General features: G+C 47.8%; 1 protein-coding gene and 1 non-coding gene across 2 annotated transcripts in view; one reads left to right on the top strand and one right to left on the bottom strand.

Annotated features, from left to right (window-relative positions):
• pou6f2 (POU class 6 homeobox 2) overlaps window positions 1-17912 on the top strand; it is an 821005-nt gene that overhangs the window by 717582 nt on the left and 85511 nt on the right. Inside the window, exons 8-9 of the mRNA XM_078540141.1 lie at window positions 16352-16561; window positions 17179-17184. Coding sequence (XP_078396267.1) covers window positions 16352-16561; window positions 17179-17184 — 216 coding nt within the window. The remainder of the gene's footprint in view (window positions 1-16351; window positions 16562-17178; window positions 17185-17912) is intronic.
• trnam-cau (transfer RNA methionine (anticodon CAU)) lies at window positions 13771-13843 on the bottom strand. Its single transcript has one exon. It is a non-coding gene; the product is annotated as a tRNA-Met (tRNA).

The raw sequence follows: 17912 nt of genomic DNA, 5'->3' as shown, positions 1-17912 counted from the left end.
TTCTGACTCAGAGGCAAGAGTGCCATGGTGAGAGAAGGGCTGGAAATTTTCATGACTGGTAGCCTTGGTTTTATCAATTTTGATCCCTGTTTCATGGGTTGGGGTGCAAGGAAAGAGAAAGAACTGGCAGATACTGGATGCCTGCCTTCTGTTAGCTCATCACAAGAGAGCATCAGTCAAAGGGTAGAAAGAACAATGTTGCTGGCTAACTCTTCTCTGACTGATTTAAGAAGCTTTCCACAATGAGGAAGCATATGAGGTGGAATGGGGAGCTAATTTGGCAATAGGAGGAGGAAATGAAGGCAATGTAAACAAGGAATTTCAGAAAATGTGAAAATCTAGGATCCAAATGAAATGCAGAAGGTCAGAATTTCCTTGATGTGATTTAGACTTTAATTTACACTGATTTCTGTAGCAACATTTTGCCGAAATTTCCTAAGAGTATCATCAGGAAGCACCAGAATATAAAAACCAGTATAAAACAAGTGAAAATCAGCATTGGCAGTTGGAATCCAGGGAAAGCGCAGAAAGTTTACATCTTTCTTTAAGCTGCTTTGTAATTAGTGATGCTGTTAAAATTAGCCATCAAACTATCATTTATTCACAATAAATGGAGCACATTTCAAAAACAATTGTGCAAGCTAGTAGTCAGAATCTTTCCTGAATTGCACTAAGTGTGGTAAATGGCGTGAAAAAAGACGTTTTACCTGCCAGCCGCAATGGCGAGTTTTCACGCCATATCGTCTGCTTCCCACCTCATTAATTACGTAGCCACAGGAAATGCGCTGTCTCGCTGGTAGCCGGCCTCTGAACCACCCGCCATGCTGTTACTCACCGTTTCCTCACTCCAGGTGCCATATCTAAACTTCTGCCACGCACACAGTTCTCAATGCTTGCAGCCCAGGACTGCTCCAGTGAAGACATGGCCCTGAAAGCCAAGAAGAGTTCAGTGACCCATCACTGAAATGCCTTTTGGAGGCCCACTGTGATGTCCTCCACCCTCACTCTGGCTGTGGGAGGTCCAGCAATCTCACCACTCCAGTTTGGGAGGTGGTGGCAGTGGTGGTCAGTGCCAACATTGCACAGAAGAGGTTGGACATCCAGTGCAGAAAGAGGATGAATGATCTCATCCATGCCACCAGGGTAAGGCAACTATCTCATCACTCTAAGCTCACACACTCACAAGGCCATCACACATTCACTGGCATCTCACTCACTGCCAGCTCAAGGGACATCACCACATTCTCTCTCACACACCCTCACATCTCCATCTGGCCTCATCCCCTCTGGGGACTGCCTCCTGAGCCCCCACCATCTTGAGGTCACTTGCACAAATCAACATGTTCCCCACACATACCCTGGGATACACCCCTTCCCCAGTACAGACTTCACCCTATAGCCTCTCCCCTTGCCTGAGGCCACTTCTCCCCCTTCCCCAAGCAAACCCTAGCCCTGCAGCCATTGAAAAGCTACCACTGCCTTACAGCTGATCTGATAGGTAGAGACCTGCCTGTAAGCCCCTCTAATAGTGTGGTGCTGCCTAAAGCAAGGTAGACAAAGAAACTTCGAAGTCCCGAGTGAAATGCAGCTCACCAGGTGCACATCACTTACGTACAGTTGTGAAACACACCAACGTGCCCAGATGATCCAGCGTGGGGGAATGATTCCGGCGAGCAGGGCTTATAAAGGGATGCTAAAGTATTGAAATTAGATTCCCGACGTGCGGTGGCAGGAAATGTGGCCTACCATTGATGGGCGGAGCAGACGATCACAAACTGGTTTCACGATGGCATAAAACCGATTTTTGGCCTTCTCACCATATTGTCCACTCACCCCCGCCATGACGCCTGCCACCAAAGGGAGCAGAAAATTCTGGCCATTATCTTTTTAATGTAATGGATAACTAATGTCTTAAAATAAATTCAAAGGATTTAGTGTAGATACAATGTAGGTCTCAGGAGAATTTTTTAAATTGCTACAAAACACCAGATAAAGTGACTTCAGGTCTAGCTGTACCTAAAACTCAGGCTGTACATTGACAGGAAACTCACGTTTTCTGGCCTTTTGCAGGGGAGTTGTGTGGAAATATATTAATGAGGTAAGAAGGAACTCGTCAGATGTAATTTGGGAGTGGCACAAACAATTGAGGAAATTCACTTCGAGTGATGCTTCAGTTTAACTTGCTCTGAAAAATATTGATTCAACTTTGCTCTTACAACACAATTGTGTCAAAATTTTCCAGAACATTCTGAGACACATATAGTAAATGTAAAAGAAAGAAATCCATTTAAAGATTAAAACATAAGAGGTGTTGTGGAAGCCTGAAAGCTGATACACAGGGAGCCACTGAACAAATACCCCATACAGTGAGGGAAAGGAGATCCATCAGTGGTTTCTTACTTTCATGTGCCTTCAAGCAGGGGTTTTCAAGCTGCATTTATCCAGTAGCAAGTCCCCTTGCTATGAATAACCTGTGGAGACTTGTGGAATTTACATTGAGATAGTGTCTTTAATGTTAAAATAAAAGTATCTCTTAAATAAAAATAGGCAGGAAAAGAGTGTTGGGCCATGGAGAGAGAGAGAGGTTAACAAGAGTTGTCCATTAGCCTAGTTGAAAAAGTGTTGCCTAAATATTTGGCTGGCGTGAACATGGGTACAGGGAACAATACCCCCTGTACCTGAATGGCTTTTAAATGAGACCACCGACCTACATATACCCTGCAGGACATATCCAGACAGCTCGCCAGCCAAGAGGCTTTGAATTGTGAACCGTTGCATCATAGCCCTCTGGTCACCAAAGGGGCAGAGGATGTGACAGGAAGGACTAGGTGATCTGGAAAAGGAGGGCAATCAGGTCGGGGAAGGTGGGGGGAGCCATCAGGGCACATGTTGAAGCATCAATCAGGAGAGGGATCGAGTGGTGGCTGCCAGCGACCGGTGATTTTAGTGTGGGATTGGAAGCACTTCGCATCCTGGCCCCACACTCAGATAAGTATTTTTTGAAAGCATGCCTTTTTGGTGGCAACCTGTAGTATTCTTTTTAATGCTCCTCCTACATTCAGGGTAGTCCAATAGGGTTTGATATTCACTTTATGGTTTCAACAGTACTGGAATAGAAGAAAAAAAAAGTAGAGAAAATAGAAGAGGAGACCGTACCCTCATCTTCAGGGGAAGGGAGAGAAAAATTATAATGTTAGCTTGCACTATATAAATGGAAGTGTTTTCTTTAATGCCCATTTCAATCAACAGCAATGTGAGTCTATTTTCATGAATTAGCATTAAACTGTTATCCAACAACGTTTTAGGTCACAAAGGTGTGTTCTGGAGCTGACATGATGTCTAAGTTATAATTTGAGAGGACTTCCTACACATTTTCATGTTGTCAACCTCCCCCTCTATTGCAGTGGTGTTAAATCTGGGCTTCTCTCTTTTATTTTTGTATCGATCAATACAGCAAGACTAAGACCACTCAACTGGCAGAGTAGGTTCCTATTTAGTCAGGAGAAAAAGCAAGGAATAATTCTTCAACAACTCAAACACTGAGCAGAATCTTGTGGAGGTAACAGGGGTCTCGGACGTTGGCTGGAGAGCTGGCAAAAGCCACATGTCACCTCTTTTCGGGAAGGCCTGCCACATTTTGTCCCACTCAGGCACTTGACAGGCCAGCGGTAGGTCTTCACCCAGGATCAAGGACCAAAGATGTCCTGCCCACCGAGAGCTGCCATGCAAACAGAGGCCAGCAATGTCATTGAATGGCAACGCCATAATGGAGGGAGTGGCTGCTGCAGGTACTACACCCACATGAGGGCTAGTATTTGTCGTGTTTTTATAAAGATATAAAGGCACCAATCACTCATAAGGGATTATGTAAACATGTTGTGGGTTCACTTATATAAATTAGACACACGATAACATCTATACGTGGATAGAAAGCTTGAAGGCATCAGAGTTATGCTGTGTTCCGCTCACAGGCAAAAGTCAAACTGAGACTAGATCACATGACACACTTCCCTTCTAGTGATGGCATGCGGCTATCCCTTAAAGACATATTACAATAGTATTGTCGCTGGATTCCAGGCCACATGTGACGAGAGGGGTCAAGGGGTGGAGGTCATGGGGGAGGGGGTCAGCAGCAAGTAGCAGGGGCGTGGTTCTCAGCGGAACCCTCCCCTCCCAATGCCGGGTCCCTTGATCAGGAACTAAGTGCCTTTGAATGAGGCCACCACCACCCCACCCATCACCCTAAGCAGCCCCACACAGGTTTGCTTGTTATACTCCCACATGGCGAGCCCCTTGCCTATCATTGGGTTAATACCAGAAGCGGCAGGATGAAGCCCCTAAGTGGGCATTATATTGATGTGCCCAATGTCACCTGATAAGATATCAGCACCACAATACTCCTTTTGAAGGGTACCACTAACAAAACACCACTAACAAAACTAATGTAGCACTAATAAAATTGAAAGGCGCTGAAATTTAAGCAACAAAGTCTCATTCCGACAAAAAAAGAGGAAACCTAGACAACTAAATCTTGATATGCTGGGCATATGTGTGTGCTGGATGTACCTGTGTGCAATACTTATTCCTCTGGCGCTCAGGAGAGAGTTCAGTCTGTGGTATCTTGATTTCTGCATTCCTGTGTTAAAATACCATCCAGCGCTGAAAGAGCAGGTGCCCATGAGAAATTTATTAGGCTTACCTCAGTGTTGAATGTTGCCCCACTGTCTAAAACTTCTGACTGAGTACTTTAGTTGTGTTCATTCTTATCAGCATTTTAATTTCCCTGGCCCTCCCAGTGATTAAATGGAATGATTTTTCAGACTCTACAATAGTCACCCTCCATTCTTTATTTGGAACTGTTACTGTTATACTGATGCGTTACCACAAGATGTCATCACTTTCCTTACACACAAAGTTCCTAGTGACATAGAAGTGGTAAAAGTCTGCTATGACTTCCAACATTTTCAGGTGAGTTTTGAATCTTCCTGCTTTGGTCACAAGCCAGCAAATGCAGCAGAATTATGAAGTACAGGGCTGTGGAAACACATTAAACACGTCTTTCAGCAACTGGCTATGTTTCTGCTGTACCCCTAGCAATCTCCTCCTCAATGTTAAACCCCGGGGTTCAGCATCTGTGTCCAGCTGAGCAGGGCTTGAAGAGGATTGCACCTCCTGGTGGTCCCTGTTATCAGTGTCTGCTCATGTTCACGTATGAGGTATGAAGCAGCACTTGAAAACCCAACTAACCATCTAAGTGAGCCCACTGAATTGTGATTATTTGAGCTGGTACATGGCTGTTCGTCCTATGACAGTGCAACCTCAGAAGGAATGAAGCCCTCTCAGTGGAATCATCCTACAACACTTGCTTTGCGTGTGAAGGCCCTGGAAGACAATAGAAAGGGGATATGATTTTGTTGCAGGTAAGTAACAATCTTGACAATCACCATACTCAGTCTTCTCAGAGCTCAGATATTGATGAAATGAAGTCAGCATATGCGTGCTAGAGATCTTTGTAATTCTGTCACCAGCTATCAGTGAGCTCCCCATCTCTCCATCTCCAATTGAGAGGGATTCAGATATGCTACTTATCACCTAGGCATCCTCTTCTGCATCTATGAGCTGGTCTATTTGTGGCAGTCCACCTCCAGTCCTATTACTCTCCCTTGCATTTTGCGCCCTTTTCTCCAACAAGGGGTGAAAGACAGACCTGTGAGTGAGTGACAGTGAGCTATTCACCTGATGGATGCCATGCATTCAGTGAAGGTGACTATGAGACACAAGCATCACACTGACATGGCGAATGGGGAAGTGATGAAGTTCATAACAAGTGAAGGCTTGGTGCTGAAGGGGTGTGAAGTGTGATGTGAAGAAGAGCACATAGCGTGACTAAGTGAAAGGACAGGGGTTTTACACCACAGGATGTAGGTGAATCAGCAAATGTACTCCCTTTTCTGACCTAATTAGGTCATTAATCTGCTTTCTAAATTACATCCAAGAGCTGGGTACAGCACTCTTGTTACTCACCTCCACAACTGTTTCCAACTATTCCTTTTTGATGAGAACCACAGGTTTCTTCCAACACTGAGAAAACATGTCCCTTCTCCTCTGACTCCACCCAGCAATAATTCAAGCGAGGCATCAATAAACTGATGTGCAGGTCTTGTTCTGGGTCCATTATCCTTCCTGAACACCTCTACTTTCCATATGTAAACTGGGCCTTTAAATGTAGCTGAAACTAGGGGCGGAATTTTCCATGCCCACTGGCATCAGGCATGCTCAGCGCCGTGAGCCAACAATATGACGAGAAGGCCAGAAATCTGTTTCATGACATCGTGAAACCAGTTTGCGATCGCCCGTTCAGCCTGTCGATGGCGGGCCATGTTCCCCACTATTGGATGTCAGGAGCCTCATTGTAATACAACTGCATATCATTATAAGGCCAACCCGCCGGAATCATCCCCCCACCCCTGGCTGGATCATCCGCCCACATTGGCGTGACTGCACAACAGTACAGAACACGTCTTGACAAGTGTGACGTGCAGAAGTCAGGACTTATCGTCAGAACCTTGCTCACAACACAGACACCCGAGGAGCAGAAGATGATGCAGCCCAACACCAATGGCACACTGGAGAAATGTCCATGGCATGCTGGGTGGATTCTCATGGACATGGATCTGCTGTGAAGCAGCTCATAGAAATTGGAAAGTCGTCACTGAGGGTCTGCTCGCAATGAATGATGTCTGAGGGGTGGAGAGAAAGGTCCAGCTGTGTTTGGGAGAGGAAGGTGTACTGGGAAAGGAAGATCTAGGGTTGACTGGGAGAGGAAGAGGTGTCAGGATGGGGTGAGGTTGTTGGGGGGAATTAAGGTCTTAAAATGGTTTGAGGTTGGGAGTGGGGGAATGATGGTGTCAGGGTGGGGTGAGGTTGGGAGTGGGGGAATGAGGGTGTTGGGGGGAGGTTGGGAGGGGAAGGGAGTACGGGGAGGAAGGGTTACGGGGGAGAAGACGTCAACTGGGGAGGTAAGTGTAAGGGAGGTGGAAGACGTAAGGAAAGGAGTTCGGAGGGGGGAAGGAGTGTGGAGAGGGGAGGGAGTCTGGGGGGAAGGAAGGAGTGTGGCGAGGGGAAGGAGTCTGGGAGGAGGAAGCAGTACGGAGCGGGGAGGAAGTAAGGCTGGGGGAAGAAGTAAGGGTGTCTGAAGGAGTCAGGAAGGGGGGAAGGACTAAGCGGGGGTAGAGAAGGGGGTTCCAAGGGGGGATGGGATTCCAAGGGGGGAACAGGTCCAGAGGGGGGAATGGGTCTGGAGGGGGGATTCTGATGAGTCCATGACTGTGTCCTGGGGAGCACACTGAGGGTGGGGGAATAGTGAGAATGACCGAGGGCATAGTGAGGCAGTAGGGTAGGAAGGTGAGAGTTCGACGGTAGTGGTAGAAGGAGTGGCGAGGATGGTTGGTGGGGACTTGGAGGCAGACACGGACCCTGGGGGTGGGAAGGAGGGAGGTCAGGAAGGTGAATGTGGATAGGGGTGGGATTTTCGGGAAGCAAGGGAACATACACTTTCACCAGGACATTCCCAAAGGAAAAGGGTTGTAGTTGCTACGTCACGGAGGGGAGGTGGAAAGTAATGCCAGGGCAGTCAACAGTGATGGGGGAGAGGAAATGGGTGACTGGGGGAGGGGAAAAGATGGGGGAGCTTATGAAAAACCGAATCAAGACCATACTGTCTAAATCGAAAGTGAGACGACAGTCGTGGTGAGCGAGATCAGGTGCTATATGGGAATGTGATCATTGGGTGGGTGGAGATGCAGGTCAGCTCAGATGGACAACTGAAAGCAAACCCCAGCAGGCAGCATTGAAAATGCTCAGGATATTGAGGTGAGTGTGATATGTGAAGGATCCCCGTGCATGGGAGAGTGCTTGCACGAGGCTCCGAAAGGCCCTGCTAAACACACTTCTCCCTCCAGAATCACTTGTTAGCCAGTTGCTCCCTCTGCGGTGACAGAGGACGAGGTTGAGGGGTTCACAAGCAAAGGGGACTGAGAGGGAGAGGACAGCATCTGAGATTCCTGAGTGGATGACCCAGGGATAGCCAGCTGTCGCGCCTCCTCCCTTTGGGTGCCCGGGGACCCCGGCCTGACTCCTCGAGGGGAAAGGCAACCGAAGAGACGTTAAGGTGCCCCTTCCCTCTCGCATTGCCACTGCAGGAACTTACCCATGGCTCCCGCGATGGAGTGCAGGTCTGAACACATCTCCGTGTTCTGCTGGACGAGGGTCCCATGGAGACCTCCATACACGCATCTGTGGGCACCACAGATGGACGCACTCCTCCAACTCACATGCCACTCTATTGAGGGCTTCAAACAGCTCTGTGTGATGTTCCCCTGCCTTCTGCTGACTCCCCACGATGAGTTGGAAGGCCAATTCCAGAGGCCCATCATCTGACTTGGACCTCACAGATGCCTCTTCCCCAGTAGTCCTCCAAGTGCCGGGGAGCTCGGCTAAACCTGCCTCCACCTGCTGCGGACATGTGTCTGTGTGGTGACCACCAGATTGTGAACCCGAGCCTGCTCTAGACCTAGGTCCCACTGAGGTGTGTGTCTCTGTGCTGATGCAGGGTGTGGGTCAGCACTGTGACGAGTCTTCCAGGCTGCTTATTTCCAGCTCTTCAATGGAGGAGGTGTCCTCTTGGCTGGAGATGAGACCTGGATGGAGCTGAGGGACTGGCTGACTAAGAGCATCAGTCACTTGGCAGAGCTCCCTGGGAACCAAAGTAGAGATAAGTAATGCAAGGCAGTACAATCAAAAACAGGAGAGAGAGCACACATTTGTGTTGAGAGATGGATTGTGTGGTGCAGGATCCTCATGAGGGTGTTCACCTCCGACCTCACCGTCACCGCAGGCACGGTCCATGTCCTCACCAGTCAGTGCGATGGCACACTCCCCAAAGCGATAGAGCGGCCTAATGTGGGCCACTCCACCCCTGGTCTGGGACCTCTCCCTGCTGATGTGAGCCAGCTTCTCCTGCATGGAAACAGATGGAGAGAATGTGAGCAGGACACACAGCACTGTGTGGAATGTTTGTGTGGTGAGCGGAGCCATGGACGGGATGAGGACACGAGGTCCAGACGATTTGTGCCTGATGGAGATATGAGGATGTGTGTGAGAGTTAGTGGTGTTGTCCCTTGAGGTGAGGTCCCTGTGGATGTGTGATGGGTTTATGAGTGCGTGAGTTGAGAGTGATGAGAAGAGTGAGTTACCCTGGCAGAATAGATGAGACCATTCATCCTGTAGCACCACTGGGCGGCTGTCCTCTTTTGCAGGGCATTGGTGCTGACCACCGCTGCCACCACCTCCCATGCTGGATTGGTGATACAGCTGCCCACCCTGCGACCAGAGCGGGGGTAGAGGACATCACGCCAGGCCTCCACTGCATTCAAAAGGCACTCAAAGGATGCATCACTCAAGAGTCTTTTTGCCTATTGGGGTCATCCTGTCTTCCGTGCTGCAGTCCTGGGCTGGAAGCACTTAAATGTGGAGCCCGGCATGATGATGCGGCAAGGTAATGGTGTGGCAGGCGAATGAGAGCCTGCCCGCCATGGAAATGGCTTGTTTCCTAGGAATACATAATTAATGCGGCCGGTTTGGGACAATACAGCATAAGAAGCCACCATTGCGGCCAACGGGTAAAACGTTGTTTTACTCACCTGCTACTGCACTTAGTGCAACCTGCTATGCGGTTGTGCATGATGCCCATTGTGTTGTTTAGAGACGCAAAACCTGAAATGAATTGGTATAATTGAGTGGAGATCACAGATTGTGACCTGCTCAACTGACCTTCGGATTTCTCCCATGCAATTCCATGCATCTATTCGAGCCAGTGGGCGGAATATTTGGTCCCGACAGCGGTGGGAAAGAGTGGAAAATTTGGAGTGAGGCCAAAAATCGGATTCCCGCCGGTGGAATAATGAGGCGGAATTTTTCCCTCGCCACTTTCATGGCGGGATGATGGCGGGTTTGCTTTCCCACAGATCCATATCAGGAATGCTATTTGCATGCACTAGCATGTCATGAATACTCATTAAAAACGCAGCTCGCCAGAATCACATTCTCCCTCCCAATTACGCGCCACACCAGTGGGAAATTTGACTGGTCGAAATCATGACCGGATATCTGCAAGATGATCAATGAAAGCCTCTAAGGTGTTTTCTGCAATTGGCGTGGCTAACGGGCCAAAGGGCATCCAGAGATTCCAAAGGTGCAGGTTTGGCATAATCAGTATACCAGATTAGACAAGGTAGAAGTGCATTAGGTAAGGCTGAACAAATCCAGGATGCGCTCAAGCCTCTTCCAATCTCTTTGGGTTAAGATGTCAAGTAGCTGGAGTGGTATCTTGGTCACCTAGATCTGTGAGGTAGCGCCACAGCTAGAACGGTGGGTCAGGGAAAGGCGAGTAGTGCAGACACAGCTCCAGGGCATGACAGTGGCTTTCTGGTTGCGATTGGGAGATCTTCCATAGTTGCCCATTGCTCATTAATCTGTTGGATCTATCTGTCCACAGGGAGAAGGAGGATTGAATAATGGAGCCTGTGCTCAATGCTGCCTTCTTGATGGCAGCGATCCAGTTGAGGAGAAGAAGAGCCTGGCGCTGCCTAGCACAGCTTCAAGAGGAGGCTCAGCCTGAGGACCATGGCCCCCAGGGCAGCCCCTGCAAGACTCAGAGGATGAGGAGGTCAGACCCATCCCACGAAGGTGATTCGCATGACCATTGGTTTACCGAAGACGCCATTCCTATCTGGAGATGAGTGGGAGACAATGTCATGCACATCTACATTGTCAAGAGATATGGTGGCTCATATCTGCCCCATTCTGCGGAAGGAGCTAATACTACATGGACTGGGAAGGCATCCCCTGCCAGTGTCCCTGAAGGTCACTGCACTTAATTTTTTGGCCAGCGGATTGTTCCAGGGATCCACAGGGAACCTATATGGCATCTCTCAGTCTTCAACATATAAATGTATCAAGGAGGTGACAAATGCCCTCTACTGTAAGGCTCATCATTATGTAAAGTTCACACTGGATGAAGCTAGCCAGGCTGCTAGATTCCTGGGTTTCACGGCAATCTCTGGCTTCCCTAGAGTACAGGGTGCAATCGATTGCGCATGTGGCTTTGAGAGCTCCATGGCAGCAGCCTCTGATGTTCATTAACAGGAAAGGGTTCCACTCACTAAATGTTCAGCTGGTGTGCGACCATCATGCATCCCAGCTACCCATTTCTCCTATATCATGCCTCAGATATTCAAAGGATCGTGGCACTTACAGGGCTGGTTGCTTGGTGATAAGGGGTACCTGCTGAAACGATGGCTTATGACACTTGTGCGTCGGCTTAAAGTGCCTTGGAGGAAAGGTACAACGCGGTGCATAGTTCACAAAATCCATCATAGACAGACTATTGGGGTTCTGGAGTACTCTCCAGAGACAGTATCCCACATCATTGTGGTCTGTTGTGTCCTGGCACTTCAAAGGGGAGACCACTGCCAGAGGGAGATATGGGGGAGGTTGAGAACTCCTCGGATGATGAAGAACTGGAAGGGCAGGAACCTGAAAAGGGCAAGAGTGGAGAGCTTCCATATGAAGATGCCATTGAAGCCGCAAGATCTGAAAGACATGCCCATGACACACTCATAGCCACAAGGTCCCAGGAGGAGTGAAGTGCAGGCAAAGGTACCCAAGCGCATTTCTCCTGTCCCTTAGTGGCATTCCAGTGATCTGAAAAACCTTTACAAGCACTAACATAGAGAGCAATGTCAGCATTGGGCCTTGGACCTCCAACCCTCATGTTTCACAAGACCCTAATCTTTAGAAAGATCAGCAGCCAAAGCTATATGTAGCTGTCCTGGGAAGCGAAAGGCAGCACACCAGCACAAACCCTACGTCATGTGGACTTGATGCAGTCATAGCCTCCTAAATGAAACACTTCTTGCTGCCACAGAGATGTGCACATGGTTGAAGAGATGTTCATGGCCTCAGGTCTTGTGCTTTGGCACACACAATGAAGACAGCTATTTGACAATGAGTCAACATGAGTGGTAACCCTCCAATGCTATTGAGCACACGTAACTCCATGGTGTCTTTTCCTTCACTTCCTAATGCAATTTGCATACACTTTCAATAAAGAGGTTGACACATCTCCTTGACATTAGACAAGGGAAGAATAACTAATCTGAGTCAGCTACACGTCACACGAATGTGAGGCTCACAAAGGGAGGTGATCACGGAGTGGGAGTCTGGGTCACCCTCGCAATAAGAGGCAACATAGATGCATATGCACAACATTTTCAAATGATGAGACTATTCTCATGAACAGCAAATATATTTGCAAAGGTGAGGGACCGGGGCATGCGTTAGAAACTGGAAGGAGCGAGTGGCTATGGTGAAAAGGAAACTGGGCATGTGGGAGCGACGCTCCCTCTCCATTGCGGGTAAGAACCTGGTCATCAGGTGTGAGGTACTCTCGCTGTTGCTGTACGTGGCGCAGGTCTGGCCCATTCCACACTCCTGCGCGATGGCGATCACTCGAGCCATCTTCCGCTTTATCTGGAGGTCGAAAATGGATCGTGTCTGCAGGGACGCGATGTACAAGCCTCTAGATAAAGGGGGAAAAAACGTGCCCAACATCGCCCTCATACTGATGGCCACCTTTGTGTGTGGCTGCATCAAGCGGTGCGTAGACCCTCAGTACGCAAACACCAAGTGTCACTACGTGCTGAGGTTCTACCTGTCCCCGGTGTTGCGAAGGATGGGTCTGGCCACGCTGCCGCGGAACGCTCCAAGTAGTTGGACCGTGCCGTACCACCTGTCCCTGGTGGAAAAATTTATGCGGAAAAACACCTTTGACCACAAGTCCATCAGGCAGTGGTCAGCACGTAACGTCCTAGAGGCCCTAAGGGATAAGGAGAGGGTGGACCCTGTGGGATGGTTCCCCGAGCAGACTGTCAAAGTCATTTGGCAGAATGCCTCATCGCCAGAACTTTCCAACAAGCACCAAGACGTAGCTTGGCTGGTGGTGAGAAAGGCCCTCCCCGTCAGATCCTTCCTACACGCCAGGAGTCTCACCCCCTCTGCACGATGCCCTCGAGGTGGCTGTGGTGGGGAAGAGACCGTTGTTCACCTCCTTGTGGATTGTGCCTTTGCAAAGAAAGTCTGGAGAGAGATGCAGTGGTTGCTGTCGAGGTTCATCCCGAGCAGTTCTGTGACACAGGACTCTGTGCTCTACGGGCTGTTCCCAGGGACACACACCGAGACAAACATCGACTGCAGCTGGAGGATCATCAACTCGGTGAAAGAGGCGCTTTGGTCTGCCCGAAACTTGTTGGTCTTCCAGCACAAAGAGTTGTCCCCGACCGATTGTTGCGGACTGGCACAATCCAAAGTCCAGGACTACGTGCTGAGGGACGCACTAAAGCTTGGGGCAGCTGCCGCAAAGGCGCAATGGGGAAGGGTCGCTGTCTAAGACCTTTCTACCACAGCGCACCGAGAGACTGGGAACTGTTTAGAGCCCCTCGGGCTGTACAGATCAAAATGAAAGGCTGTAAATGATTGTAATATTGTTTGTACTGATGCACCTGGTGATACATTTTGTAAAAGTTTAACCTGGATTGTACCCTTGTAATGTTGTTTTTGAAATGGTTTTGAATGTGATTGAAGATTTTTTATGAATAAAGTATATTTTTACAATAAAAAAAAATGATATATCCGCAAAGGCACCAAGCACATTGCCCTCTCTGAGGATTGAACTCAGGACCTTCAGATTATGAGACTGACGCGCTGCCTACTGCGCTAAGAAGGCACACATAGTCCGCAAAGGCGCAATGGGGAAGGGTCGCCGTCTAAGACCTTTCTGCCACAGTGCACCGAGGGGCTGGGAACTGTTTAAAACCCCCTTGGGCTGTACAGCTCAAAATGAAAGGCTGTAAATGATTGTAATATTGTTTGTACTGATGCACCTGGTGATACATTTTGTAAAAGTTGAACCGGATTGTACCCTTGTAATGGTGTTTTTGAAATGGTTTGGAATGTGGTTGAAGATATTTTATGAATAAAGTATATTTTTGCAAAAAAAAAGATATATACAGTGAGTGAACACCCGTGATGCAAAAGTGATATCAAGGCTTCTTAATCTTTCTAACCTTACTGCTATGTCTTGGTGGATCCTCGACATCTGCAGCAGAGGTGGAGGCAGCCTGCTGACTGCAACACCCTGTTGTCTGTGATGACCTTGGCAGGCGTGCTCTGGAGGGCTGAGGCCCAGAGGACCCTAGCCTGCTTTGGATCACCTGCTGTGAGACAAGCGCACCCTCCTTGGCCTGTGCAGCTGAAGGTGATGGGGTCACAGGCAGAGGGGATTGAGATCGGCTGAACACACACGGAGTCACCTGAGTGAATGGCCCAGGGTTTCCAGCTGCTGGCCCTCATCCCTGTCAGGGCCTGAAGGGGCACCTGGAGGGAAGTCTAGGTGCCCTACCCCCCCTTACCTAGCCACTGATGGATCCCATAGATGCCTATAGCGATGGAGTGAAGGTCCAAGCGCAAATCCGACAGAATATCCTGGACCAAGGTCTCCAAGGCGGCCGTGGAGACCTCAAGGCGCTTGCATGTTGGAGCCACAACATCCGACAGAACGCAGACCGACTCCTCCATCCTTTGCTCTAGTCTGTTGATTGCCTCTTGCAACTCTGCCTGATGTTCCACCTCCTGTCTATGCATCTCCAGCATGTTTGCAATGGCCACTTCCAGAGGTTCATCATTTGACTCAGACTCAGCTGGTGGCTGTTCTCCAGCAGTCCTCCGAGTGCCAGAACCCTGGGCTGTCACTGTCTCCGACTGCTGCGGAGACGTGTCAGTGAGGTGTTACGCAGAATTACTCCCTGAGCCAAATCTGGAAATATGACCCACCAGGGTGTGTACCTCTGCGCTGGTGGAGGGTGCAGGTGAACACTGAGACAGGTCTTCGTCAAATGGCTTCTCAGCATCCTCCTCTGAGATGGCCTGGGGGCTGGGCATTATGTTGCCTGTGCAGGTCTGTCTGGAGCTGCTGCTGCCTGTAAGAGAGAAAAGATAAATTTAGTTCATGTACAGGCTAAATACAACATTGCATGTCACTCGCTGTGAGTGTCAGGATGTGATCAACTCAAAGAGGGCTCATCCATACTAGTTTGCTGGGAGAGGCTGATCTCGCCTTCACCTCCGGAATGATCTCTGACTTTCCCTGCCAACTTGGTGGCATTGCCCTCGAATTTGGAGAGCTCCTGGATATTGGCCTTCTGTCCTCCAGTCTGGTATTTCTCCCTCTTATGGGTGTGATGAGAAGGGATGGAGCAGAGGTTGGGAAGTATGCATGCCTGCTGTGTGTGCTGAGCCCCCCCAGTAAGGGCTTAAGATGCTATTTGTACAGAATGATAGATGAGATGCTGGTGAATAGGCTTTCAATGCTGATATCTCCCCAATTAATATTCTGTAAGATCCCTGAGCTGTGTGACGGTTTGAGTGCATAATGCCATTATGAGATGTGAGTTTGGAGTGAGCTGAAGGTTGGCTTACCCTGGTGGTGTGGATGAAATCATTCATCCTCTCCCTGCACTGGATAGCATTTCTCTGGCGGTTGCCCACAGAATTGACCTCTTTCACAACCGCCTCCCAGGCTGGTGAAGTGAGGTTGGTGGACCTCCTGGATCCATCCCTGGGAAAAAGAACCTCTTGGTGCTGGCAGACATTGCTAATTAAAGCCTCCAGGGAGCCATGGCTAAACCTTGGTGCACTCTTCTTCTTCCTTGGGGCCATCTCCGGAACCTGCGACCACACAGCTGGGCTGCAGGGAGTAATGTGTGTGTTCGGGTGGCATATAAATATGGTGCCAGGAACTCTAACCCCATTAAACAGTGCCCATCCTGCCACATGATTCAGCAAGCAGTGAGCCTACACATAATTAATGAGGTTTCAAGCAGAAGATCGATCATGAGAATCCAACCTACTGATCAGCGGGAAACTCGCCGCTAATCCCGATCGCCACTGCACTTAGTCTCCAGAGCGGCAAATACTACCCAACGTTTTTGTCACAAACAAGGTTCTTGTGTCATTTTAGGAAACATTTATTGCACAACTCTGTAACAAGAAGTCAATATTTAGTCTGACAGGAAACAGTTTAATAGAGAATGCTTTGTCCTGCTGAAATAAACAGCTACTTGTAATGTCCAGTTCTGTTAATCCAGTTATTTATTTTGACAGTAAAACTAGGAGAGAAAGTGATATTGAATTTCTTATTTTTGCTATTTCTTATTTCTACTTTTCCTTATTATAGATAATTGGAACGATCCCACTGATGTCAAACCCAACTGTGTCATCCAATCAAAATACAGGTGGGACTCAAGGCATCCAAGTGCAGCCAATCACCCCTCAACTTCTGACTAATGCACAAGGTCAGATCATTGCCACAGTGATTGGGAATCAAATTTTGCCAGTGATCAATACACAGGGAATAACACTGTCACCCATAAAACCGGGCCAGCAGGTAAATAATTTTCTCCCATATTATAGTTCACTTGACTGCCATAAGCCATATCAAACCAGAAAAAGAAGGAAAGGTAACTGATCAGGCCAAGGTATAATTCATTGTTTTTCCTGTAAAATAATTTGTTGCACCAATTTATTTCATGACATAAAGGTACGAGGCTGTCCAATGTGTAAATAGCTATTCTAAAGAAATGCCACAGATCCCCTCAGAATAGTACTCAATCAGCCAGCAAGACCGGACTGTTTATAAGCTGAACTCTGAAGCAGTAATAAAGACACACATGGTGAAAATAGGAATGGTACAAGCTTGGGTTGAAGTAAGGCATCACTGCACAAGTGGATCTTACAGTGATGCCACAAGCAGCAAATGAGATGTAAGGCAACAAATGGAGTTGAAGTATCAAAAGTTTTTTTAAAAAAAGACAAGTTCACAGTAGTCTGTTGACAGTAATGATCTCACTTAAGGGCTTGATAGCAATCCTGTGTGGTTTGCACGTATGTTAATGCCCACAGAGACCAATTTGTCAGGTTGTAATATTGTCATGGAGGCTGGTGGGGATTGCACCATGAATTTAAACTTGGTGATTAGTTGAAGAGTAATAAAGAGAAATAAAGATCCATGTTGTGATAAAATTATAAATAAATAGGATATATTTTGATGTTTTGATATCTATGATGATGAACAGATTATGCTGATATTTAATTAGATTTCATCACAGCCATGGTACTGATGTTAAGACTCTGCATTTTCAGATCCCACAATTTCCTGCAATTGCTGGTTACCAACAACAGCGTTGTCCAATATAAATTGTTGACTAGCTAGTGGTGTAACTATGGTGACACTATTTTAACCACATGCACTAATTTTAAATATGCTCACACAATACAGTCTTTCACATGAACATATTTATTTCACAATTCTCCCACCATTCAGTAATCAAGGAATGGTTCGCAATGATGAGCAGCTTGGACATCTTGTGTTATGGAATATATGATGATTTGTATGTTAAAGCTTCACTATGTGAACTAGAATACACAAAAGTTCCTGCCATGAAGACTCAATAGTCACATATTGGAGGTAATGTAGACTTTGGGCAGCGGTGTAAAACAGATGATATCAGATCAGCCGTCTGATATCCATCTCTTCTGATTTCAATTTCCAACAAATTCAATGACAGGAGAGATCAGGTGGTTGATCAAGCATCACTCATTTTGCATTATCACCCAAAGTCAAAATTACCCTCATCAAGTTTAAATCCATGATACTCCAAATATCTCAAGTCCTAACATATCCAAACTTCCTGAAAACCAAGAAAATACAATCTTTAGTTGCTGTTGCCTCATTGTTG

Source organism: Cetorhinus maximus, chromosome 4 (assembly GCF_964194155.1).
Source record: "Cetorhinus maximus chromosome 4, sCetMax3.hap1.1, whole genome shotgun sequence".
Taxonomy (NCBI): Eukaryota; Metazoa; Chordata; class Chondrichthyes; order Lamniformes; family Cetorhinidae; genus Cetorhinus; species Cetorhinus maximus.
This window is presented reverse-complemented; position numbering and strand designations above follow the sequence as displayed.